General features: G+C 45.4%; 2 protein-coding genes and 1 long non-coding RNA gene across 6 annotated transcripts; all 3 read right to left on the bottom strand.

Annotated features, from left to right (window-relative positions):
* Positions 1–5393: 5393 nt before the first annotated feature.
* LOC103641812 (DNA glycosylase superfamily protein) lies at positions 5394–8774 on the bottom strand. The gene is made up of 5 exons (XM_008665141.4): positions 7583–8774; positions 6628–6685; positions 6460–6543; positions 6237–6378; positions 5394–6031 (listed from the first exon to the last, which is right to left on the bottom strand). Exons 1-5 carry the CDS (start codon positions 8064–8066, stop codon positions 5642–5644), a joined length of 1158 nt encoding a protein of 385 aa, XP_008663363.1. The 5' UTR covers positions 8067–8774; the 3' UTR covers positions 5394–5641.
* Positions 8775–14017: 5243 nt separating this feature from the next.
* On the bottom strand, positions 14018–15553 carry LOC103641808 (uncharacterized). The gene is made up of 3 exons (XR_560507.3): positions 15491–15553; positions 14833–14914; positions 14018–14108 (listed from the first exon to the last, which is right to left on the bottom strand). It is a non-coding gene; the product is annotated as an uncharacterized lncRNA (long non-coding RNA).
* Positions 15554–22284: 6731 nt separating this feature from the next.
* Positions 22285–24887, bottom strand: LOC100283914 (60S ribosomal protein L23a). 4 transcript variants are annotated; one of them, XM_008663781.2, is made up of 5 exons: positions 24584–24741; positions 24375–24476; positions 23926–23963; positions 22797–23154; positions 22285–22706 (listed from the first exon to the last, which is right to left on the bottom strand). In XM_008663781.2, exons 3-5 carry the CDS (start codon positions 23936–23938, stop codon positions 22622–22624), a joined length of 456 nt encoding a protein of 151 aa, XP_008662003.1. In that variant the 5' UTR covers positions 23939–23963; positions 24375–24476; positions 24584–24741; the 3' UTR covers positions 22285–22621. The 4 variants fall into 4 exon arrangements, with proteins under 4 accessions (XP_008662003.1, NP_001353622.1, XP_008662002.1 ...); NM_001366693.1 differs by having other exon boundaries at positions 24388–24476; positions 24584–24716; XM_008663780.2 differs by lacking the exon at positions 24375–24476 and having other exon boundaries at positions 24584–24887.
* Positions 24888–26508: the final 1621 nt, after the last annotated feature.

Raw genomic sequence — 26508 nt, 5'->3', positions numbered from 1 at the left:
ATAAAGCATTAAAATTAGATTTTTTTATGTATACAACAGTTAATAGATATGTTTCCTAATTTCCCGTGCATGCAAATGAAAATAAACTACGTGCATACAAGGAATGAGACGCATGCGCGAGAGGGGCTTTATTTCTCTGATACCACTGTCACACACGTAGCTCACCGGCGAGATCACCCGAGAGCGTGAGCAGCCACAGTAGAGATCGAGAGAGGGATAGGATCTCAGAATAGCTTAAGGCCTTGTTCGTTTACATCGGATTGCACCCGGAATCGTTCCGGCTAATCAAAGTTTATATAAATTAGAGAAGCAATCCGGTTCGGAATCGTTCCGACCCACCAATCCGACACAAACGAACAAGGCCTAAGGAGGAAGAAGGTGCTCTTCCGCTCCCTCTGTTTTCTCTTCTTTTTAATAATTTGTTGTCTGCCCTCTTGAGTTGCTGACCGAGCTCTATGTAGGGGATGCTTGGGCCTTAGTTGGGATATAACTTGATGACTGGGCTTAATAGCTTTTGGGCTTCTCTTGGTCTCCATTTGGGTCATGACATTACCGCTCCCTCGAAACACAACTTGTCCCCAAGTTGTGGCCGTAATGATGCCCGGATCCCATGGCCTAATGATCAATACGACAGGGAAAATGAACTCCTTGTTATCAACAATGTGTATAGTCTTGCTCCATACTGTCATTTTCTCAAGCATGTTGATGTGGACCTTAATGTACTGACTGAAACATCCCAATGATAATACGTTGCCATTCAGTGAGTCCATTCCGTACTTCTCAAAACTACATAAAATTCCTTTCTTTTCTTCACCACCAAAAGCACATATATGATCATCCAATGCAGCAACAGATGCATATGAAATAGAGAAGTCATTGGTGCGAGACCCACCAGTATGTCTTTCTCAGGAGAAAAAAATCTAGAGATGATAACCAGGTCACACTATTATAACCACTAATCAGTAATCCATGCTGCAAGCCGAGGTCAGAAGATGAACCTTCATCCCATATGATGTCCTCGTGAGGCATCTCATCAAGTACTACTGGACCACCATTAAGCTCTAGCTCGTGTACAAATTCATCATCCCAAATCACATTTGTAAGAGACCTTTCATCGAATAACTCCCCTTCATCATCATTTATCACTATTGAAGCCTTGAAAGAGACCAACTTAACAACTGGTTTGTCATCCATGACACTCAGGCACTCTCCCTGAGCTACTGGCATCAGTATACTGTCATGTGACTCAACCTCTTGTAGCAGCTCTTTATCCCACACGACCTTGTTGTCCTCAATAGCCTTTCCTACAGTAAACACATCGAAATCTAGAAATAATGGCAAGTTCTCTCCACCTTGATACATTTCCTCCAACAAAATTGATGCCTCCAATGGAACCTGTTTGCACATCATCTCCTCAGTCCCTTGAGCTAATTGCAAATCTGCATCCTAAGCCACATCAACAAAAGGTGCTACATCAGGTCCTTCCTGTCCTGCATTATCCCACATCACTGAAGCTAAGATAGGCACCTGCTTTTGATCTGCATGGACCCAATCCTCACCAACAATTGTTTCTATATCTAGAGGTTCATCATCCCAGACAACATCAACATAAGGCAGTTCATCTAATTCCTTATCTGCACTTACTTCCTGTGGCATTCCCACGAACACCTGAGAGGCATCAGGTACCACCAGGTCCTGTTGCAGCAAGTAACTGCCATCACCACTCACCATAATCTCCTCATGACTCCGAATCAGGCAAACCATCAAACACTTGGTGGGTATGCCTCCTGCCACAACACGCATCACAGTTTCCTCCCGTGGCCTCAAATTCCATGGCACTGTTGGGGTCCCTTGTATCAAACCCCCATGCTACGTGTAGGAATACTCACCTCCAATCCATCCATCGCCCTCAATCTTGGAGAGGAAGAGCCTTGCCATAGCCTGGCCCGAGCTACTGCCAGTGTCACTCCAAAACCCAACGTCGTCGCCTGCGCCACCGATTTCATTCCACCACCAATGCCGCCGAGTTTCCAATCACTTCACTGTAATAGCCTGTGGGAAGCTCGTGGTCGATGCCGTCGCGTGAGAGCTTAGTCAACGTGCGCTGTCACGCGCCTGATCTGCACGCCTCCACCTGATCTGCGCGTGTCCACGTTTGCGTGCGGGGAGGCCAAAGAAGATGCACCGCGGACCGGATGGGGCCCGCAACGCCCCGGCTAGGGTTGGGTTGGGGTGGGGAGCACCGCCGCCGCCGCAACAGCGCTGCCGTCACACCAATGCCGAGGATGACTACCTCTGATACCACTGTCACACCCGTAGCTCATCGGCGAGATCACCCGAGAGCGTGAGCAGCCACAATAGAGATCGAGAGGGGGATAGGATCTCAGAATAGCTTGAGGAGGAAGAAGGTGCTCTTCTATTCCCTCTGTTTTCTCTTCTTTCTGAATAATTTGTTGTCTGCCCTCTTGAGTTGCTGACCGAGCTCTATGTAGGGGATGCTTGGGCCTTAGTTGGAATATAACTTGATGACTGGGCTTAATAGCTTTTGGGATTCTCTTGGTCTCCATTTGGGTCATGACATGAGGCAAGACGAACTCCCCCCCCTCCCTTAACAATGACGAGATCAGTTTCTTCTGGGGCGTGAGGGAACTAGGGGGCGCTCACCTGGTGCGGCCGACGGTTGGACAGTGGCGTGGACCCAGTGGGTTGGAGCTGGCTCCCAGGCACGAACGCGACGCGAGGGTTCCTAGGCACTGATGTCGTTCTCAGGCACGGACGCGGGCGGCGTTAGGCGGGCGCGGGTGCAACGCCGGTGGAGGAGCAACGGCGGCGCGTGCAAACGATGAAGAACCGTCGATGAAGATCCACCAATGCCGCCAAGAAAGGACGACAGACGAAGGCCAAGAGAGGGTTGTGCATGACGGTGGGGAAAATTGGTGGGATCATCGTACGGATTGCCAGCGGTTTGGAGGCGGCGGCGGAGGCGAGGGTGCCACGAAATGGATAGGGATGTGCAAATCCATCGGATGAGGAAACGTGGATTGACTGGACCATAATGTAGGCGTTAATTATGGTTCACTTGAAAACAATAGAGGTAGTGTGGTTTGTCATGGGCATAATGGGGAGCGAGAGGTAACAGCCAGGCTGGGATAAGGCTAGAGAATAAGATTGAGATGAGCTAGGATAAGGTTAGAGAATAAGATTAAAATGAGAGAATTGTGGAGAGTTGGTTAGCATCAGATAAGTCCAAGAAAGTAGGAGTTAGTTGAGAGTTTGTAGGAGAAGTTGGTTAGCCATAGGGCTATTTATAAGCCGCATGGCAGCAGGGAATAAATCAAGTAAGATCATTACCAAACCAATCTCTCTCTCTTGCAATGACCCTCTCAAGCGCCTAGGGCTGCTACCCTAGAATCAAGCCTGCAGCAGAGGGCTATAACCTCGCTGGAGAAGACAGCTATCCCCATGGACCAAAGGTCCATGACACCTGGTATCAGCTCCAGGTTATCCTCACCACCACCAGCCGCCCATCCCTCACCACCACCAGCCGTCGTGCCATCTGCCGCCGCAACGCCCTCCCACCCACCCTCTCCAACTCCAGATGCATTCACTCGGCTCGAAGAGAAGTGGGATCAATTCGTTGTGATGTTCCACCGCTACAAGGAGAAGACAGAAAAGGAACTCCAAGCAGCGGTACGGCTTCAGGCGGCAGCGCGAGGGTTCCTGGCACGCCGCCAGGTACAGTCCCTTCGTGGGGAGAAGCACCTTGTTGTGGCCTCCAGGGCCACCCCATGGCCATCATCACATGAGCAGGCCGTGGTGCGCCTGCAAGCCGCAGTGCGCGCCTTCATTGTTAGGCGGGCGGTGCGGAAGCTGCACTTGCTGATCAGCTCATCGCTGCACCAACTCGCAGCCTGCGCGTCCAACCACCAGGTCTCGTCTATACTTTTTGAACCCCTACAGAAGTCGAGATCTGGGTATGCAGCCCCCTGCACGGCCAAAGAGGGTCGTCTCCCTCATTCGGGCAACTGCCTTGGTGCTGGACAGACCCAAGGGCTGGTTCCTCCTTCACCTTTCATCCAACGTGAAGTCCGCATTTCAGCTCTTTTCTTGGGATCCAGGAGGACAGGAGGACATAGCCGCAGTTCAAATTTATATTGTATTTTCGTCTTAAATAATAAAGGTAAGCCGAGATGTAAAAGGTTTAACCTTAAGTCGTGTCAAGTAAGTCTATGGCAGCTCGAGGACGAGCTGGTCCTCAAGCGAGGGGGAGATGTTATGGGCATAATAGGGAGCGAGAGGCAACAGCCAGGCTAGGATAAGGCTAGAGAATAAGATTGAGATGAGTTGGGATAAGGTTAGAGAATAAGATTGAAATGAGAGAATTGTGGAGAGTTGATTAGCATCAGATAAGTCCAAGAAAGTATGAGTTAGTTGAGAGTTTGTATGAGAAGTTGGTTAGCCATAGGGCTATTTATAAGCCGTATGGCAGCAGGAAATAAATCAATCAAGATCATTACCAAACCAATCTTTCTCTCTTGCAATGACCCTCTCAAGCGCCTAGGGCTGCTACCCTAGAACCAAGCCTGCGGCAGAGGGGTATAATCTCGCAGGAGAAGACAGCTATCCCTATGGCACTGACAGGTTGGATCCGAATGTACCATAGTTATTGTAAGTCCAGTGGTTTAAATATAAAAACTATATATATACATATCATTTTGTTCTAGATAGATGGGACTTCTCGGCGGCTTCTGGCTACCTCGGTTTTCGGTTTTACACTTTTACGTCATTCGCCGTTTGTCTCGGTCGCACGGTCCACACTGTGCAAGCCCTCAATCAATCGAATCTGTTGAGCACGACTCCAGACGAGGTCGCGATGGCAGTGGAAGTGAGCCGTGGCAGAGACATCGATGCATGGTTCAAAGAGAGCTACAAGCAGCAAGTTCAGAAGGAGTAGTAGCTTGGCTTGGCTGTGGTGTCGACTCCGGTGGCTTTACAACCAAAATGCCGCGGCACTCAGCTTTCCAGATATACCCTGACCTTGCTATTCCAGCTATTCATTTGGATACGTTACCCTATCTGAACCACCACCACATCCCCTCACATGCCTTCACGACGATAACAACTACCCCTTTTGGGTCACAGCATCTCTGAATTCTGAACTTGCTGTTCGAACTATTCCTGTTAGTTGTTGTTTCAACCATACCATTTGATTCCGAAACCTTCTTCCTGCTCACGACTGGTTTTTTTAAGGAACGACAGGTTTGTACTCGCACGAGTGCAGATATTAAGCACATGAGGGAATAGGGAACAAAAGCATACGGAACTTCATGTTCCTGCAATACAAGTTTAACATACGCAACGACACTTCTCAGATGCGGAAAAGAGGGACAGCATTGACGACACTGGCGAAAAGCCAGCTCAACTGAAATGCAGGAAAACAGGTGCACTCGCATCACAAAGAATATACATCATTACACTGCTGTCGCTCAATGGTCCTGGCAAGCCAAAGACTAAAGATTGTTCTACCCTACATCGACGAGTGGTAAAAACTATAGAAAAAAGACACCAAATCACACCCTCCACTACAGCACACAAAATACACAAGCTAACACCGTCTCGCTTCAGCACCCCCTCCTAACCGCTATGAAATGCTGAGCTCGTCTATAGCCCTGGACAGTTCAATGTCATTCGTCCCGTTCACCTTCTGCTCCGCCGTGGCGTGGTTGCTATCACTTGCATCTGCTAGGCTTCCATCGGTAAGTTTAGCGGCACCAGCAGAGGAGGCCACGCATTCAGCAAAACGGTAGCAGGAGATAAGGTGGTCGTTAGTCATGCCAGAGACTTGCATGAAGGTATAAACGACCGTTGGGCCGACGCTGCGGAAACCCCTTCGGACCAGGTCTTTGCTTATGGCGTCTGCTTTCGATGTTTTGACAGGCACTTGACGGGAGTACCTGAACCGGCTCAATATAGGTTTGTGATTCACGAAGCTCCAACAGTATTTATCAAACGATCCAAATTCCTCTATGATCTGCAACGACATGCACTTAATTCAGATAAGGACAGGTACTATCTAAGAAAGGCTAGGCGTATATCGTGCTTGTTTTAAGAAGGGCGAGGTAAACACATGTCTGATTCTATTTCAAGCTATGCCACGTCATCATTTTTAAATAAAACACTATCTAACTCTATCATGTCAACAAAAAGGTCAAGAGTGTAAACTGTGAAGTGCTAACCTTGAGTATTTGGCGTGCGTTTTCAATAACACCGCGCAGTTTCTGTTCGGATAACAAGGAACTGCTAGGGCTTCCAGGTGCGATAATCTTCTTCTCACTTAATTTTGAGACTGATACTGGGTCAAAATCCATGAAAACTTCCCTGTGAACCATAACAGTGGATTACTAAGATTCCCAAACACAGTAACAAGGTTCGGGGACAGAAGGAAATGCCAAGTGGTACCTGAATATGTCTCTCTTATTCAGAATTGCTGGCCATGTCAGTTCAGCTAATGCCCCTGACAGTACTAGCAGCTCAAATAACTTCCTGCAATTTATATGAAGCATTTGACTATTTGATAGTTGATGCTGTTATGAGAAAAGAAAAATGTCAGCAGCCATTTCTGCATACCTGTCATCGTGAACAGGAACTCCCCACTCTTCATCGTGAAATGCAGAATAACAAGGATCTACACTTGTAAACAATATAAAAATCAAATTAAATATCCAATACGTACAAGGAGAATAAAAAATAGAAGTTTTTATTACTCTGTCTATGACCATGAAGAAATTATGTGTAACGAACCGTAAATCATATGCATTGAAACATATAAGATTATAAGGTCATAAACTTGATTTCAGAATGAACGGTCACTTCTGAGTAATATATGAGGGGCAGATTAAGCTAACACAACCTACAAATAAAGATATCATCTAGTTCATTTCAACATGTCTATTATTGGGCAGAAGGATAACAAATATCCTCTACCTTGACTAAATTTGTAACCCTCAACAGCAGACTCAATTTCAGTGGTTTTCATTATCAAACTACAGGTTAGCAAGGATCCTTGGTGCATAACATTCTCGCCTTCCATTTTGGGTGTTTTTAGGCAAACTTTCTAATTCCTGAATAAATAAAAACTGTAGAGCATGAATCTAATGGGAAAAAACTGTAACACAATTCTATACCTCCAGGTCGTTCAAATCTCTGCTCCAAAATGAACTGGTTCAGTGCAAAACAACATAGAGATTGCAATGTAGACATACAGAAACAGCATTCTTAAAACCGATTTTATGATCTCAGAATAATACTCATAGGAGAACTGAAGACTGTAATGCTCCCAATCATAAACAGTTGACATAGCTCCCAGTTCCCACTATGCAAAGCCCAAGCTTAAGTCAACTAGCATTCTGGACTCTATCTTACTGAGAGATAGACCTTTAGTTGGCCATTATAGACCCAAAATTTAGCTTCTCTGTTTACACCAGAATAACTATTGAATCAGTGCAAAGTGTTATGCTGGACTAATTGCAGGTTACCCCTACATCAAATGCTAAAACATGCAAGCAAAACCAGAAGCACGCACCAGTATTTGCTGTCACCCATGCGCACCTCCTCTTGACACCAGCAGCATCGGTCTGATAAGCCAATCCACCCTCCCTTTCCAGCATGGAAACAGGCTTGTAATCAGTCTGAGAGAGGGTCTTCTTCTTCCTAGCCCCAAACGCCGGCCTCCCAATCCGGCCTGTGGATGCTCGGCTGCAGAACGAGTCCGTGGACGCGTCCGAGGAGCAGGACGCGTCGAGAGACAGACCCGAGCGCAGCAGCAGCTCCTGCCGACGCATCCCCGCGGGCGCGCTGAGCGAGGGCAGCAATGTGGGCACGGCGGCGGGTTTCCTCTCCTCTGTCGCCCCTGCCGCCGCGGCGGCATCCCTCCCGGGCCTCGGCGAGGGCTTCCGGCCGCGGGTAGCGGACACCGAGCGCGTCCTGCCCCCCGCGGACCGCGGTTCGGAGTCCCCGGCGCCGCCGGACGCTGGCGACAGCCGCCCCCTCGCGCTTGCCCCGGACATTGGGCCGAGCCACCGACTCCTTGCAATCTCGAACCGCCCGACAGCCCCTTCGCCCTTCGGAACCCCAGAGCGAGCTAAAATCGGCTAGGCATTGCTGCGGAAACACCGAGCTCGGGCCAGGGGGGGGGGGGGGGGGGGGGGGGGGGGGGGGGGGGGGGGTTGCAGGCAGCTCCCGCACTCGAAGCAAAACCTCAGCTCTTCCACCGAAATCCGACCAGAAAACCCTAGCAATCGCCGCCAGACCAGCCCGGCATTGCGGAGACACAGCTCCGGGCCCTCGATCCAAACCCCCACGGGCGTCAAAACCTCTCCACCCGACGCCGCAGAGTCGCAGCCACAAGGCTCCGCGGGAATCAGCACGAACAGCTCTCGAGTCTCGATGCGGGTCCCACGAGCGGCGGAACGCCCCGCGGCAATGGCGAGGGGAGGCGGCACGCCAGCGAGGCGGGAGGAAACCCTAGGAGGAGTAGGCGGGTGAAGGAAGCGAGAAGGGAGCCTCGAGGCTCGGCAGCGGCTGCTCGGCCTCGGAATTTACTGCCGCTGGTATTGGTCGGTGGAGTGGAGGGTGCTCCGTGTGCCTGCCGCGGTGGTGGTCGGCAGTAGATTTTGGCTAGGCAAGGTAGAGAAGTAGAGAGACACTTGGTGATTTCTGTCTCTGACTTGGGTGGCTCGTGCTGGCGTCGCGCCTCGCGTGTGTCGTGCGGTCTGGACCCGGGTGAAATGAAAGGGGGAGGGGAACGAGATCTGGGAGAACGAGAGCATCTTCCGCGGCTAGCTAGCAAAAATTAATTATAAAATTATTAGGTGAGTGTCTGTGCGTTGCAACGGGAACATGTAATACTGTTGAAGGAAGGGAGCAGAGGGGAGGGTGTATCGGCTGGACAGGGAAGAAGAGCACAAATCTGGGGACGACGATAGCGGCGGCGCCGTGCAAGGGAGAGTGCGGCGCAAGGGTCGGGAGGCAACGGACGTGAGCTACGATGTTAGGCGGGTCAACCAACAACCCACGCATGTGAGAGGCAAAGAACAACATTATATGAATAGTGATTAATATGATAAAATACATTGATATACAAACTCCCTTTTTTGATCACTAACCAATCATGTAGTCCACAACAGCAGGCAACATTTTATCACTAACCATTCATTGTCTGATAATACAGTCAAATTGCAAAAAGTTCATGGCATACTTTATTTCATGACATAAGAACCCTCAGTCCACCAAGCTTGTGTATAGCTCTCTCCTCAGCGACATACCTCTTGTACCTCTGCAACTTGAGTTGGGTGATACCCTGGTGCTTTGGCTTGCCATAGACAATACACTTGGGCAAAAGCCTCTTCCTACCACCACGTCTCACACGGACAAGGTACACAACATAACCCTGAAGATGAATTACCAGAACATAACATCAAATAAAATCATGACATAGGTACTCAAACTGCAATAATAAAATAAAGTAAACAAGCCTAACATAGCATACTACGTGTCTAATGCTAAAAAAGCATACACCAAAAAATAAAGTAAACTGGCAAAGTGATATAATGAGGAGCGAGCATGAGTTATATCCTAAGGAAGCAGTACTATCATCATTGTCCTTACTCATTACTCACACGTCCTTCGTAGAGTAGCCTTGTTATTCTTTATCTCTTTTTTTGCAAAGTGAGTAGCCTTGTTATTTTTTGGTTAGTGGCAGAGTGTGTTTGACTCTATCTGCATGTATGTGTGACTGTTAGTTGAATTATGATTGTTTCAGTAAGCATCTATATTCTTTTTGTAGTAGTCTAACCACAATGACAGATATATTTCAGGGTTGAAACCATCACGATATACACAAAATGGCAGCCAGCCTTCGCCGTTCATCCGATGTTTTCTTTCTCAAGGGTACGCCAACGAGCTTGCAAATACCTGCATCAGATGAATTTTATATAGTTAGGGTTAGAATAATCATAATGCATCTTGATATTAGAAATGGACACATCGGTACTTATCTCATCAACCACAAAATCCCAACAGAAATGAGTGTGCCCAACAACATGGCATGCTCCTCCATCTTTTCTGTCGCTGTGTATATCTCTCAGCTCCATCTCCAAAAAATTAGAGTCAATTACCTTAGGAAGGTATGGGTAGTAAAGCATACATTAATCTGGACACAACTCTTGTCTTCAATGTTCTATAGAAGACATTAGTTTTGGGTTTGAAGTTTCATGAACGTATACAAAGACATCCTAAATGTGATGCGCTGTCACCAATGCTATGCTTTGTCTAACAATACAACCCCACTATATATGGGCATTTCTGAAAAAGTACCAAAGTCATGCATACTGGTATACATGGGCCACGATAGGAAATTCACTGCAAGGATTTGCTAGACAACTAAACATAAAACCTACTTGAAATCTTCCAAGAACAAGAGATAGAGTAATTGCTGTGTTGTACCTTGCAGCCATTGGGGATATCTTGCAACACGCAGCCTGAAGGCACCTCGTGGAGATGAAGAGCGACGTCGTGGCCCTCTTCGCTCACCAGCACGACGCCCCCTTCATCACCATCCGCTCCCTCTCCGACCTCGCCGGCGGCGGCTCCTCGATCAGCAACGAGGCCACCACGTTCCTCGACATCGCGGCACAGAACTGATCAGGTGGGAAACAGAGGTAAGACAAATATTCCAAATTCTGAACAATATCAAAAGGACATACTATGAAACCTGAATGTTTCCCTTTGAGAATACAACTGAACATGTGTAAATAATCACAATGCACGTAGAATAAAATATATAAGAAGCACGAACAGATCTAACACATAGTTTTTTCATAAGAATCATCTGGCAACGGGCAATGGAGCCCAGCTTGGCTGCCGGTTTGAGTGCAAGCCTTGTGCTGGCCCTGCGACGGCTTGCACCCTGACCAGGGGAAGGAGCCGAAATACTGTCCTCATTATTTATCAGAAGTAATGGCGCCGATCTTGGGACGAAGTGCTCCTTTAGAAAAGCCTGGATGTCACTATCTTCATCCTGGACCTCTGAACTGGGTGTAGACATAGAGACCCCATTATCAGCTGTTGGTAGTATCACGGTGTCATTGGTATGCAGGTGATCCTGAGAAGGGCCTTCAATCTGTGCCGGTGGAGAATCCAGTAGCCCAGCAGGCAGGAGGTTAAGATCCTCGACCGTATGCAAGGGGATTTGCACACCCGAACCAGAGGCATCTGCCGCGCCACACTCGCCGGAGGTGCCGGGATAGGAGCCATACCAAAGGGAGCGGGCCCCGTGAGCAGGTCTGGCATTTCTGCTCCACTCCAGACTCCAGTAGCGTCCAGGAATGGAGCGCCTACCGGGCTCTGCACGCGAAGACGCCCATCCTGCGCAGCGTCGCTGCCCGTGATGTTCATGGCGCCGAACATGGCATTAACACCCCCCTCGAGGCCTGCAGCCGACTGAGTGCTGTGACCAGTAGCAAGACCAACATGTGTCGTCTCAAGGGCAGCGACCGAGGCACTGTCGCGGGCAGGATCACACAGCAACGGTCGTTTGTCCCGGCCTGGTGTGCCCTGCGCCGACGGGCACTGACGCGAGCCAGATGCCATGCTGTCCTCCCGAGGGTCGCCGCCTGACACGCACTGCGTCGAGACGCAATGGTGCGAGCCTGAGTTCGTGCTGCCACCCGCAGCATGCGAACGCCAGGACCGCCAGCCGCGTCGTGACGGTCTACGAGGAGGAGCAGCGGCCACCCGAAATTTTTATTCACTGATCTCGACATGGTTGCTGCTTGACTTCTGGTCAACTTCTTCAACATGTTCGTTTCTCCTGAAACTCAAATCCAGAAAAAATAATGAACATAAGGCTATGATAACAATTGCATAAATAGCATAAGAGGTTTCAGTTTTCCCATGTTGCATAGCAAAAAAAACACTAACAAGATCGTGCTCGTGAACCTCGACAGGATTGCTGCTTGAATTCTCATCATTTTTCTCTTCACGTTTGCTCTCCTAAAACCCATTTTTCCCAAATGATGTCATTTAAATAATCGTCGTGTATTCAAAATAGCATAAAGGTTTCAGTTTTTCCAATGTTGCATAGCAAAAAACACTAACCAGACTGTGTGTTTGGACCTCGATAGGATTACTGCCTGAATTCTCATCAATTTTCTCCTCACGCTTGCTGTCTTGACCCCCCCAAATGAACTTGTTTAAATAATCACAGTGCATGTAGAACAAAATATATAAGAAGCACGAACATATCTAACACATACTGAAATTTTTGTTTAACCTTACCTACCGTACCGATAGTAAGAAGAAAAATGGTGGACAGGTGAAAATGGAATCTTACATTGACAAAATGGAGTAACCAAATGCATATAAGAAGCACGAACAGATCTACACACATAGTGAAATTTTTTAACACTACCTGGCATACTGATAGTAAGAAGAAAACAAGAGATAGATGAAAATGGAATCTTACATTGCCCTGAGCTCGGTGCAGTTCTTGATCTTTACAAGGATTGGGTCATGCAAGCTGTTCTACAGAGCTCTAAAAAGGTAGGAATGCACATCCATGAGTAGGCAACAACATAAATACAAGCAGAGGCAACACACAAAAAAAGAAAACGACAATGCAGTTGGTAGTAGTAATATAGATATGACTGCCTACATTCTTTGCATAAATACAAGCAAAGGCTTCATTTCTACTACATCTAATAAAAACGGTGAGTAGAACATTCGGTCCTAAGAAGCGTTCAAGTCGATCTTACAGTCTCTGCACCTTGTGCTTGTTTGGCTTCCAGAAGCTAGAAGAAATGATGCCCCCGAGCTTGAGCTGCAGCACAGAGGAAAACATTAGGGAAAGGAGACGATCAGGAGCAAAAGCAAATCAACAAAATCTGATGCACGCGCTAGGTTTTGCTGGAACGCCACCCGGGCAGCCTGCCCCCCGCCCGGAGGAGCCATCTGAATCTGAAGTTTTTGGAACCATGTATGGGTTCAATTACGTGTGTTTTAAAAATATGACGTTGAGGACAAGGCAATAAGTTCAAAACTCATTAGTTTGCCCTAAACTTAGAAATGGATGGTGTGTCTACTTAGTATTTATCAAACAATGTATCTCAGTCCAATTGCCTTGTGTCTTTTTTGGCCTAGTGTTTCTGAAATCATGCATATTTCTGGAATCAAATATTTACTTCCAATGAGGATCGAACAAATGCTCCTGCAAGAGATAACACATCAAACAAAACTTATGCTATGTCTGCCGCTAATCTGGAACATTCATTCTCCACGATACAGTTAAGAGAGGTGAGGTATCTTACCAATTTTCTCATTAATGTGATTCAGATGCAGTGAGTGTTTGACGAAGAACCTTTTCAAACAGCCATCAGTCATTCTGAAGCCTTCAGAACACCAGTTTGAGTAGGAGGCACTTGAAATAGCAATCAAAAAATTGCTATTAAAATCAGAACTAAAGTTTTCAAAATCACGTACGTGCGCGTTGTATAAGTTGATCCAAAATACCAACCTTGCATCATCATTTAGTATAATTGAAAATCTAAAAAAAATCAAACACTGAAGAATCTCAGACTAAGTGTCTGTATATTTCACCATTAAGATTTTCTCAAGTGTTTCCTTATACGAAAAAGAAAAGTTGTTTAGATGGATCATATTGATGTTTCAAAGCCTCTCAAAATCTGTAGCTTGATGAATGGAAAATCTAACCTCCCCAAAATAACAGTGGAGCAACCGGGTCTGCTAAGTCCAAAAGCAAGCGCATAGCTCAAGTTCTTTTTAGAATGGGTTATTGTCAGTAGCACATTCGTGCTGTAGTAGACCAATAGAAAGGAGCGTCTGACAAGAACAAAAAGGATGTAATTCAAAATGGATCATCTAGCAAGCTACCCAATTAGACTCACGACAAGCAAACATACTAAACAAACATTGCTACTGAAGATATTTTATTATGAGAAAACATTTGTTGTGTGTTCATCAAACCATACCTTCCAACGGTGAAGATTGAAAAGGATAGTAAATGCCCTCTTTGCTCGTGACCCTTCTTCAACCTGACAAACATGTGTACAAAATGTGCTAGGGGAAAAATATGTATACGTTTTTCAATATGTTAAAGCCTGGTACCACACTGACTAATGCATTCACGATATGTCGCAAATCTATAAGAATTTAAAAGGGTGTTTTGCAGTTTAATTTTATTTTTAACCTGTTGGGAATATGCTTAGAGGCACATTGGTTGGGCTGTAGAAAAACAAAACAGTTCACCTTACATACAAGTGATAGACGAGGGGCTGAACTGTGCTCTCTTATACTCAAAGTTGGGTAAACTTGTAACAACGATACTAATTTAAATTTTCAATTGTCCTACTATTTTTTGCTTTTATCAAGAAATTTCGGATTTTTGTAGCCTAATACTTTTAACACATGGCACATAGACATAGCTAACCCTTGACCACGCTACAACACTTAATATCATGTCGCTAGCTAATTGACCAAATGACAAACATTTTTTTCTGACTAAAAAACAACAATATAAATTTATTGTTATAAAACAACATTAATTATGATTCCTAAAATACAGATTACAGAAATAACTAAAAGACTCTAAGAAGGCATGTAAGTAATATGCCATGTGGCTTCCAGCAAAGCTATGACACTGAACAATTGAGTTTAAGTAGATGTAGTGTAGAATAAAATGAGCAACACAGTTCGTAGGGTAAAAACAGTAGAGGAGAAATATTATAGCATAGTAGAATGAGAAGGCAAACAGTATACCTTTGGCATCTTTAGTCCCTGACGGGTTCAAACCTTTCCAAGGTCATAAGGTATTGAGTCAAAGATAAGCGATTGCCAAATCCTATAAAGTGAACAATTCTGTTTCTCAGTAAAATTGACAGTATTTTTTTCATGTCAAATACTCAAACATGAATACCAGATTTCAGATATTTGATAAAATATTCTTCCAGATATATATCACCAAACTGACTAAGATGTTGAATTCTATTTATTATTTTTGGAGAATATAATAACCAGTTATTGAAATAAGTGATATAAAATATTAAACAAGTTATTGAAATAAGTGATAGAAGGCTGTTGTTAGTATGAAAGGCTTTACCAATCGACTCTATGTAAGATTTTTTAAATCTAATAACCAAATTGAAGCACCAGGACCTAGCTGAAAGACAAATTAGTTTATAAAATGTAGAATACATGTGGACAGAATGTAAAAACAAAACAATAAAAACACTACTTTTGAGAATGTAACTAAGTGAGCCAAGAATGCAACTTTTGAGAATCTCAAACCAATTTTCTGAATGTCAAGTGCATATGGTCATATAGAGTAGTAGAGAATATCGGATGATCTACCAAAACATCAATATCATCAGGATACTTATTTGTTTAAAATTACAGCAAAACAAAGGTGTCTCCATACCTTCTCAGTTATTAGTAATGGTTGGCAGAGCTTCCTCTCTAGAGACCAATAGTGAAGTATTTGATTTAAGTACAGTTCGCAATCTATAAACAGTAGAAAATGAAGTCAGTAACTTAGAGAGAAAACTTGGTTCCTAAGTTTTTCTGACTCAAGCGAGTCCCCTGATTTAGTAGTGCAGGGTCCTAAGCAATAATCATACGTTGTAAACTATTCAAGTCATCGAGTAAACAATATATGAAAGCACGTACTCATAGTAATCGTGCAGAAACTGCATAGATAATCAACGAATCATGGAAAGTAAAACAGAGCCAAGAGCATGCTAGATTGAGCTTTTCTACTCAAACTTAACAAAGACACCAACAATTGAACATGCATGCTGCTAACTGAATTGTGACGGCACAAAATACTGATAACAGAACATAGTTTTCAGGCGGGTCACACAATCTGATTATATTAGTCTTGTACCCCGCTAGAGAAAAGGTGTTTCTTAATAGTCTAGTTCCCTAAAAAGAAAAGAGGTACTACAATGTACCTCTAGTTTCAAATTACAAGTTGTTTGGATTGGGATGCTTGGGTTGGTGATGCATCGATGTAGTTGATCGGGTTCGTATTGGTTCAACTGGCCTGTGTCCACTTATGGGGTAATAATATTCATTTCATCAGAAAACAATACCACCGCAATATATATCACATATTTTCATACTCCACGCTAGAAGCCTGTGATAGGGGAATATTAAGAACAAGTTGTGATTTGCACTAAACTGCTTGTTGATTAGAACAAGTTGTGATTTGCTCGCACAGGCTTGATAATTTGCATGGATGCTGATTCACCTTTCAAGTACTGATGCAGTTTGAACCCTTTCATATAGCAGTTTTAGTTAAGTACTTATTCAAATGAAATGATGTGCTTATGCATGAATATTTTTACTCCCTTTACCTGAACTTATGGCCCTTTATGTTGTATCAGGAATTTTCTTCATGATGTTGGGCATTGTAATGTTCATCCCTGGGTTCTACTACACAAGGATTGCCTACTATGCATACAAAGGTTACAAGGGCTTATCTTTTTCGAACATCCCACCGATCTGAAGGAGTGTGTTGCCTACCTGCTGGTTATGAAGTGGTGTCGCTGGTTTAATGCAAATCTGCCATTCCATCCTCCCCAGCGCTTTGATGCAAACTTGTGCGGACGGCGCGGGCACGTGGAATCCGACTTGTAACTGGGCGCGTGCACTGATCAGTGAAACTATAACGTCTACAAAAGGAATTACCTCAGCATTGGGAGTGTGGAAGTTGACCCGACATATGCAGCTGAGAGCCTGAGACATAATTTTAAATTGAACTGTGTAAAGAACTAAGGAATACCTGAAATTCTATTCGACCTAGAACAGAATATATGAAATTAGAGTAGTTTGCTTAGAAACGTGGACAATCTTTATGAACGAGAGGAGGCTCTAAACAAGTAATTTGTGTGTTAAACATTGTTTCGTTTAGTTAAAATATGTCCCATTCAGAAAACTATATATGACTTTCATGTTACAAGAATGAGACTTTAATAAGGTTAGAAACAATTCAACCTGCAAAGTATGCCCACCACGTTGAGGTCCTCCTCCCTGCGAGCACCTCCTTTAGCAATATCTTGTCCGCGCGAGCAGAGGTATATAAGCTAGACATTGAAAAAGAGTTATGCGACGGATAATTAGATTGCAATAAATTGGGTATTCTAAATTAATGTCTATTGCTGAAGTCTAATCTAGTAAATAAGATCCTCAAAACTTAAATTCTAAGTAGACATCTACCGAAAAGCTGGAAGGTTCAGAATTGTGGATACATCCCAGAAAAGTAATTAAGCAATAGAGCTGCTTGTCTTCGGTAGATGTGGCTATAATGTTGCAAAAAACCTAAATTGTAGCAGTAATATGTGATGCCAGGATCCCTACTGCTATCTTCTAATATTGTGATTTTTACTCCTTGCAGGTCACTAATCTGTACATTGAACTGTTAAAGGAGAGGGAAAAAGGAAACAATAGGTTTTGAAATACCATTTCTTCAATACATAAGCATTAGGTACCTCTGGACAGTCATAGTGGGAGGCAAAAAGTGATTAATATAAAAGCTGCTTGTCTTCGGTAGATGTGGCTATAATGTTGCAAAAACTTAAACTGTAGCTGCAATATGTGATGCCAGGATCCCTACCGCTATCTTCTAATATTGTGATTTTTACTGCTTGCAGGTCACTAATATGTACATTATTGAATTGTTAAAGGAGAGGGAAAAAAAAGGAACCCAATAGGTTTTTGAAATACCATTTCTTCAATACATAAGCATTAGGTACCTCTAGACAGTCATAGTGGGAGGCAAAAAGTGATGAATATATTACTAATATGATGAGGTACTATACTAAGTATTTCTTTTTCTTTTGAGATAAAACATGGTCAACTTACAGAATAACCAATTTAGAAAGACAAAAAGTGATGAATATATTTGTGATTAAAGGGATGTATAAATCCACAGGTTACAGAATTACCCAATAGGTGAGAACAACAACACCGATTAGTTAGGTGGAAGAACTAAAAGAAAGAACAATAGATAAAGCTAAAACTTAAGAAGAACACAAATTACCAGTAGTTTATAAATCTCTATATTTTAGTCCATATTGTTTCTGTCACTGTTATCAGAACATTTTTATTGGCCTCTTGCATCTTTTGGCTTCAAGTGAAGTTTTAAGTTACATCACTTGAACACTTGAAACTAATAAATGCTAAATAACTAATTCACTGTGTCTAATAAACCATGCTGGAATGGATATGATCCTACTCCTATCGAAAGAAAGAAGTTTCGTTAGCAGGATTTATGAAAATAAACCTCTGTAAACTGTAATTTATGCAACTAAAAGGTAGCAGGATTGTATCAGTGAAAACAATGCAAAAACAGATCCAAGATTCTGGGGTTTTCCAGCTGTGGCTAAAATCAAACGCTGCTGAATTTGTGAACAAAACTGAAACTTGCTGACCATTTAGGGGAAAATAAACAAGCTAAAACAATTTATAAATTGGGACGCATGGAGTAGAATATTAAAGAAAAATTGCAAAAAGGTTCAGAACTTGTGAATTGTGTCAAACAAGCACAAACTTGATGTTTGCTTCAACTTTCTAATGCTAACCAGGGATGAGGCGAATTCATTTTGCCAATAAAAAACCTCAAAACATGACATAGTAGCAGTAAATGGTCATTACATGGATTTCGTTTCACAATAGTTGGTTGGAATTAAATTAGCTAAAATTTGTAGACATAAGTAGCGGTCAAATAGATTATAACTAATCAATAGCCTTATACTTGATAAGACGTATAGGCATAGAATGAAACACCAGGCACATGGACTTACAATCTGTCCAATTAAGATTCCTCTACTGTCTTGAATTTTCCTTTTCTAAATCTAGAAGTTTAGAGCATATACTTCGAAAGCTTCTCAAAATAAAATTTATTGCACATAAAAGGTGGAGGATAGAAATGTTGGTTTCTATTATATAAAGTTAACCATAACCATTGGAATATTGGATGCACGAATGACTATGGTGAATACGAGTGCATGGCAAATAAAGCTAGTATAATACCCTCAGACTGAAATATAAACATTGGTTGGTTAACTAACCTTAAGAACACCCTTGCCAAAATAATCAGATCCACCATTCCTCGATTCCAAGGCCTCATATATCTCTGAGAGGTCAATTGTTTAAAGATAAAAACGTCAAAATTTTGTGCATATGTGCCAAACATACAGAATTGGAGGCAAACACAAAAAGGTGACCTATTTAAAAAGCAAAGGTGTTTGGACCACAAACAGAGATTTCTCAAAAAAAATCCATCCCAAACCAAATAGCAGATATTGACATGTCAAAATTATTAAACATGGCATGGTATCACATTTAATATTTTTGTTCAACGTCACCAAAGAGCAGATTGTAATATGAATTACAACTGCGTCGACTAAATCACCGTGGGGCATGGGGGCTCACCAGATGTTGACTCTGCTGCGACCAAAGTACCGGTACACGAACTGGGGGATGCATGAACGTTGACGGTGCTGATGCACACCAGCAGTCAGTAGAAGATCGAGCCTGCTGTGGTTGAGGTCCATGGCGAACAAGCTGGTAGGCCTTCTGCGGGAGGAGGCTATGGAGTTGTACAACCCCCTAGCATTCTTATAGCCTGCACGCACAACCCGCGCCCAAAAAATCAGAGTTGGTGAAACAAACAACCTCCATTTTGGCTGGGTGAGGCACACAACCAACCTTCGCAAGGCACGTGACCTTGCCCCGGCAGGTCGAGGCGTCGATGCAGTTCAAGGTGAGGCGTGATCCGGCTCAGGAGGCCACAGCAAGGGTCTCCGGTGGGGTCTAGGTCAAGTGTGCGTGGTTGTTGAGCAGGTTCCGTCACCAATTCGTGGTCCCGCTGGGCCACCTCGAGCACCTTGTCTTCGCAGCGATGCTGGAGGAGGCCGAAAGCGAGTATGGCTTCCGTCACCTGGCCGCCCCCACCATCCCCAGCCCAGCCGACATTGAACCCCAGCAACCTTGGGTTCTATGACATGGTCAATAACACCCCCGACACGCATGGGGTCCATCAACCGGTCGATCGAGGGGCATGGAGGAGGAGAAGGGAATTTAGGGTTAGGGTTCATGGGGGCGCTTACGAGTTACCAGAACTCAGAGAGGACCTTGACATGCCACTTATGGGAGCTTACGAGTTACCATTGTGCTGGTGCTTGTGCACTGACGGCGTGACATCAAACGAAGGAAGCAGAGGGTGAGATTCAGAGATGGAAGGAGGGGGTACTGCTCAATCTGGGGGTAGGGATTGGGATGGCGGCGGTGTACCTTGAAGAAGATGTTGATGCATAGACCTCAACACGAGTTCGCCCATGCCCTCCGGCCTCCGCACGTCCTCCGAGTTGTGGGGGCGGAGCCTCCCTGTGCTCCATTTTAGTGCGGGCGCAACCTCCCTGCGCGGCGGTGGGTTGCGGCCGCGGTGTCCAGGCGTCCGTTCCGGCGAGCCTCGAGGCGGGGAGCGGCGTTTGCGGGTGGGATCGGACGACTCACATCGGCGTTTGCGGTGGCAGAATCGGGGTAGGGACAACAGGGGACGGAGTTCGGGGGCAGCTGAAATCGGGGGAGCCGGGGAGGGGAGGGAGGCTGGGGCGACGGTTTCGGGGAGCCATGAGCGGGACCAGTGTGCGGATCAGGGAGCGGAACTGAAATAGGGATCGGACGGCTGAGATTATAGAATGTAGAACGAATGGTTGAGATCGTAGAATGGCAGAACGGCAGAACGGCAGGCTACCCTTACAGCCTTAATAGGTAGTATAGATATATTAAACGATAAGATAAATTTATTAAGTATAGTTAATAAAAATTCAGTGAGATATTATATGACTGAATCGTTAACTAGTTAGACTTAGGACCTGATTAAATTCATTATAACTAATAGTTAGTTCATTAAAAAATTGATAGTGAAATTAATTGACTAATAAATAGATTCCCGCTATTAGCTAATTTGTTACAAGTAGTTAATACCTAAACTTAATAGACTGTTTTAATGTCTCTAATCAATTTCAGCATATATATATAATACTTATAATTAATATTAAATATATACGACTAAACTTTAGTCAACTTCTTATAACTCGTTCTTGCTATGATCATATAGGTGATCAAAGCTTGATCACCAGTACTGTTAGCAAAGTGTTTGTATGTTACTATAGTTTCTATTTATAATTATAAAATATAAATTATAAAGACATGTGTTTTGTTGTTGGTTAGGTAAGTACATATTATGTTGGCTAGTTGAGTGTGAATTTGAGTTTATAACTAATAACCATGGTTTAAATCTTAGCTAAAGCTTAGTTCGTGTCACATTAAATATTTAAAAATTAATTATGAGTATTAAATATAGATATAATTAGGATTAAAAAAATGTCTTCTCTTTCATTCTATATCCGTGTAATTAGTTTTTAAAAACTATTTAATATCTATAATTAACTTTCAAACATTCGATATGACAGTAATTAAAATTTAGGCACCAGAATCGAACACCGAGCACTGAGTAGATGCACCGAGAAGCGCACCTCCTTGGAAGTGGACCCCGTGGTATACAGGTTATGGAAAATCGTCTGGTTGTGGTCTACCTGCTCGCATTTTTCCCCACGTGGAAGCAAAAATCTCAGAACAGCTGAACAGAGGGGAGGTGGCTATCAGCATTCAGCAAGCAGCGGTCGCTTTCTCACTGAAGAAATTATTAGAAACGACAGCCATCCATGAACCGCCACGAAAACACTACACGCTGCATGCTGGTCCCTCCCAAAACGCGCCAATGGAAATGTGATACGTGCCGGTCCAGTCTGTGTACGCATTCCGTGTGGCTAGCAGGGAGCAATGGCAGCTCCAGAACCAATTTGTTTGTACTCCGTTCTCGAGACGAGGTGCAAATACAAGCGTCGGCATTGCTCTCTCTGTGTCGTTATCACGTGAAGGCAATTAGGCAAAACTCCTCCAGGCGGCGACAGAGAACAGCACTGATCTGTTGGGCTGTTTTTCCTCTTCCAGAGCGGAACGCTGTCACTTGCAGTACCCAGCAACAACAACAATGAAAGTGTACAGTAGACCGGTAAAGTGACGTTATACGAATACACGACCAGAGGGTCAGCGCCGTAAGCTTAAATAGGAGAAAAGCTCACGTGTACAAGCAGCGCGGCTACATCACGGCACACTTCGAGAAAATTGCATGCACAATTGCCGTAACCAATTTCCATGCGCTGCTGCTCGCATTATGAACGCAGATCCATACACTATACTCCAACAGCTATCAGGCCGAGTTCCAATTTCCAAAGACCAACCCAATGCGAAGAAAGGTGAGATCAAAACACCAACCCAATACAAAGAAATGTGAGAGCCAAAGACCAACCCAATACGAATAAGTGATAGTATCCAAGTATTGATGAGCACAACCTGTGACTTGGATGATATCAAATTCGTAAGTGTGCATAAGACATGGTCATGGAGCCACTGAGCCATAGCTACAAAAACTCTGGTTTCACATGGAAATAGAGCACAGCAGATGCCTGACGCGGTAACTTTAGATGATGCCGATTTTGTTGGCCACATCAAGAGCATCATAGTCAGGCATAAGCTTCACGTAAGCCTTCTTCTTTCCATCAGGCCTGGACAGGACAGACACAATCAAGAATAACTCACAGTTGCACAACATAATAAATTATGCACAAGAAAATAACACTGGACCAAATGCTAACCTGATCAGGGTGTTGACCTTCTTGGCCTGAATGTCATACATCTTCTTGACAGCAGCCTTGATCTTCTTCTTGTCTGCCTTGAGGTCGACAATGAAGACAAGAGTGTTGTTATCTTCAATCTTCTTCATCGCCGATTCTGTGGTGAGGGGATACTTGAGAATTTGGTACTGATCAAGCTTGTTCCTTCCGGTAGTGCTGATTCTTGGGTACTTGGGGTCCCTAGCCTTCTTCAGGGTCTTGGGGCGGTGAAATGTCACGGACGTGCGGATCTTCTTGGTCTTCTTTACTGACCCAGACTTCACAGCCTTGGCAACCTTCAAGGCCTGGGTCTTGGCATCACCCTTCTTGGCAGGAGCAGCTAATCAAACCACAGTTAGATAAAACAGTCAGGTCATGAATACAGCACAGTAAGCCTATCGAATGGAAATAGTTTGTGGATTTCGGCATGGTGATTGTGCACTAAAATAGACAGGCTTTGTGCATAGTAAACAATATACTACAATATGTATTGGTAACATTGCATTACATATCATGTCTGTATTTAGGAGACAATGCAGTAATTATAGTTTGATAATTCTTGGCAGGAGCAGATAATTATAGCTTTGTGCATAGATAAAATAGTCAGGTCATGAATACAGTACACTATTACAGTAAGCCTATCGAATAGTAGTTTATGAATTTGTGCATGGTGATTGTGCACTAAAATAGACAGACTTTGTGCATAGCAATCAATGTATTACAATATGCATTGATAACATTGCATTGCACATCCTATCTGTATTTCAGAGACAATGCAGTACTTTGCTAATTATATACCCCCTCTGTTCAGATGATTCACATGTTCTGGTCAAGGCACGAGTAAACAAACAAATAGAGACGATTCACAATTTCACATGTTCTAGTCAAGGCACAAGTACAACAAACAGGGGGTGGTTAAATCAGAGAGCTAAATGTAGAAATACCTACTAATACCTAATGCAATTCAACAATGATGACACAAAAACAAAATAAAAAGGAAATGCATGACACAGAAACTCAACTTATAGTCTTATACCAATTTATAGGTTGACACAGGGCATTTTTGATAAGTATATGGCACCCATGGAAATATGCAATGTTAGGCGTGTACCTTTAGGAGCCATTTCAGCTTCTCGAAACTCTCCTGAACTGGAAACAGAGAATGAAGACCACAATGTCAGATGGGTGAAGAAGCAAAGAAGAAAATAGAAAATCATGAAAAATGCAGGGAACCAAAGAAGAATGATGTCATCTACATGAATAGCTACTGATTAACAACAGCTCTCGGTCTAGCTCTAACCGTATGTGCAGATTAGAGTTCACTGTCTAACGTTAACCCAAAGTTAGAACAAAAAACATAATCATAGAAATACCATTACTAAATCAACGTCATGCCCAAATCAACCATAGCAAGAATATTAGAAACCTAGGCAGCATCCGTATTCCATACATATCATTACCCCGATGGGATCAGCGTACTAAGGTCGAAGAGACTCCCCACAAAACATTCTCACGATTAAAAGCAAAAGCTACCGATATGAGCAGATACAGGAAATCTACCAGGCGACCAGACCTTGGCTCGCTACACCTCGCGAGACAACACCCGCCGAAAGACCTCGTGACAGAGCAGATCCGGGATCTTCGACGAACCGACCGAGCCGGCTACAAAACAAAGAAGAGCATCCGATTCTGAAGGCTAAGAGCACGACGGCCGGACGGGGGAGAGATGGGGCGGGAGTAGGCAGCGGCGGCGGCTGTGGGTAGCTTACCTCTCCTGGCGGCGGGCTGAGGCGGACGCCAAGCGATGACGACTGGGAGGAAACCCTAGGCCCGAGCAGAGGTTTTTAAGAATGGACCCGAGTAACTCACTCCCATAATATAGGTGGGCCTTGTGGGCTAAATGAGGAATGCGCGCCGGATCCTGGTATCACCTGCTGGATGGGTTGTATATAAGGGGCTTATTTAGGTTGCTTCGTGTAAAATAGTGATTTGTATTGTATATTACTTATAAAGTAAAGTTTAAAATAAGAGATATAATAATATAACTGTTAGAGACATCATTAGACTTGGAACGGTGGTCATACTGCATATCGGCCTGCCTTCGGGGATTCAATGAGCGAGGACGGCGGCAAACGCGGACTCGCCGCTCACCTACATGGAAAAAGATAGCTCATGTCAAGTGGCTGGAGATTAGCCGATAAAGCCTAAATCTAGGACATCTTTAGGTGATAAAGCCTAAATCTAGGATAGCTTTAGGTTTGTTCGTTTTTCTAGAAATGTACCTAGGAAATGTTCTTGTTGATTAAAGCTTATATAAATTAGAGAACAATCTGGCTAGGAACTGTTCCGGACAACGTTCCGTGAAAACCAAACGGACCCTTAGCAGGGGTTTCTAGGCACGGTTTCTGCTCTATCTCTTCTCTACAACTATTAAGACTCATCTGTAGACTGCCCCCGCTCTCAATTCCTCTCGCGCGCACACGCCTAACTACCGCGCCGAGCATCCCGCCGCCGCAAACAACCGCCGCCGAGTTTCCCGTCACCCGCCCGCTCGCCCTACGCGCGCGAGTCACGCGCACGTCGTGCACGTCGCGCACGCCAGCATCCCGCCGCTGCAAACAACCGCCGCCGAGTTTCCCGTCACCCGCCCGCCCGCCCGCCCTATCCCGCGAGTCGCGGGCGCCAGCCGCGATTCCCCGCCGCCCGGCAACCAAACGCCGCCGAGGATCTCGCCAAACCCAGCCGCAAACTGCCCGCCGCCCGCCTCGCTGTGATGCCCACCCGTCCACCTTGTCTGGCTCTCCCTCTTCGCCTGCTTCTTCGCGGCCTTTGCCGCCCTGCCCATCCTCCCTGCGCTGCGACCGGCGCTCGTGCTCGTGCCCTCGGATGCCCCCACCGCCGCAGTGGGCTCCCTCTCCGCCACGCTGGTCAGAGCAGGCTCGCCATGGGGCCCGCATGCGACCTCCTCGGTCCACGCCGCGCGTCGGGGTTCGCCAGCCTCCTGGCCGCGCTCGCCGTCGCAGCCACCACGTCATCGCCCGCGGGGTTCGTCGCGCTGTGCTTCGTGGCGGGCCTCTCCCTTGCCAACTTCGTCGCCAACCAGCACTGGATGTCGGGCATCTTCGTGCCCTCCGCCGTGGGGCTCGCCAACGCCGTCACGGCCAGCTGGGCCAACGTCGGCAGCACCGCGGCGCAGCTCGTCATGCCGCTCGTGTACGAGCTCGTCCTCCGCCTCGACGTTCCCATCACCGTCGCCTGGCGCGTCACATACCTCCTCCCCTGCGTGCTCCTCATCACCACGGGCCTCGCCGTCATCACCTTCCCCTACGACCTCCCGTGCGGCGCCGGCGTCGGTGGCGGAGCCAAGACCGGTAAGAGCTTGTGGAAGGTGGTGCGTGGAGGGGTCGACAACTACCGCGCGTGAGTGCTCGCGCTCACCTACGGCTACTGCTACGACGTCGAGCTCATCATGGAGAACGTGGCCGCCGACTTCTTCTGGAAACGTTTCCACCTCCCCATGGAGGCTGCGGGCGCCGCGGCGGCGTGCTTGGCGCGATGAACGCGGTGGCGCGGCCCATGGGCGGGTTGGCGTCGGACGCGGTGGCGAGACTATTCGGCATGCGCGGGAGGCTGTGGCTTCCTGGGCCGTGCAGACCACCAGTGCGGCACTATGCGTGTTGGTTGGCAGGATGGG

This window comes from Zea mays, chromosome 10 (assembly GCF_902167145.1).
Source record: "Zea mays cultivar B73 chromosome 10, Zm-B73-REFERENCE-NAM-5.0, whole genome shotgun sequence".
In the NCBI taxonomy this organism is placed as follows: Eukaryota; Viridiplantae; Streptophyta; class Magnoliopsida; order Poales; family Poaceae; genus Zea; species Zea mays.
The sequence above is the reverse complement of the archived record's forward strand: the minus strand, read 5'-3'. Positions and strand labels throughout refer to the sequence as shown.

Bases quoted from the DNA above. Each gene is read 5' to 3' on its own strand.
- LOC103641812 (XM_008665141.4), bottom strand. From the start codon at position 8,066: ATGTCCGGGGCAAGCGCGAGGGGGCGGCTGTCGCCAGCGTCCGGCGGC. The intron at 6,686-7,582 runs GTGCGTGCTTCT...TTACAAGTGTAG, and splicing joins ATGGGTGACAGCAAATACTG to ATCCTTGTTATTCTGCATTT. The intron at 6,032-6,236 runs GTTAGCACTTCA...ATGTCGTTGCAG, and splicing joins ACGCACGCCAAATACTCAAG to ATCATAGAGGAATTTGGATC.
- LOC100283914 (XM_035963073.1), bottom strand. From the start codon at position 24,031: ATGATTTTCTATTTTCTTCTTTGCTTCTTCACCCATCTGACATTGTGG. The intron at 23,155-23,925 runs GTACACGCCTAA...TGGTTTGATTAG, and splicing joins AGCTGAAATGGCTCCTAAAG to CTGCTCCTGCCAAGAAGGGT. The intron at 22,707-22,796 runs GTTAGCATTTGG...TGTCCTGTCCAG, and splicing joins AAGGTCAACACCCTGATCAG to GCCTGATGGAAAGAAGAAGG.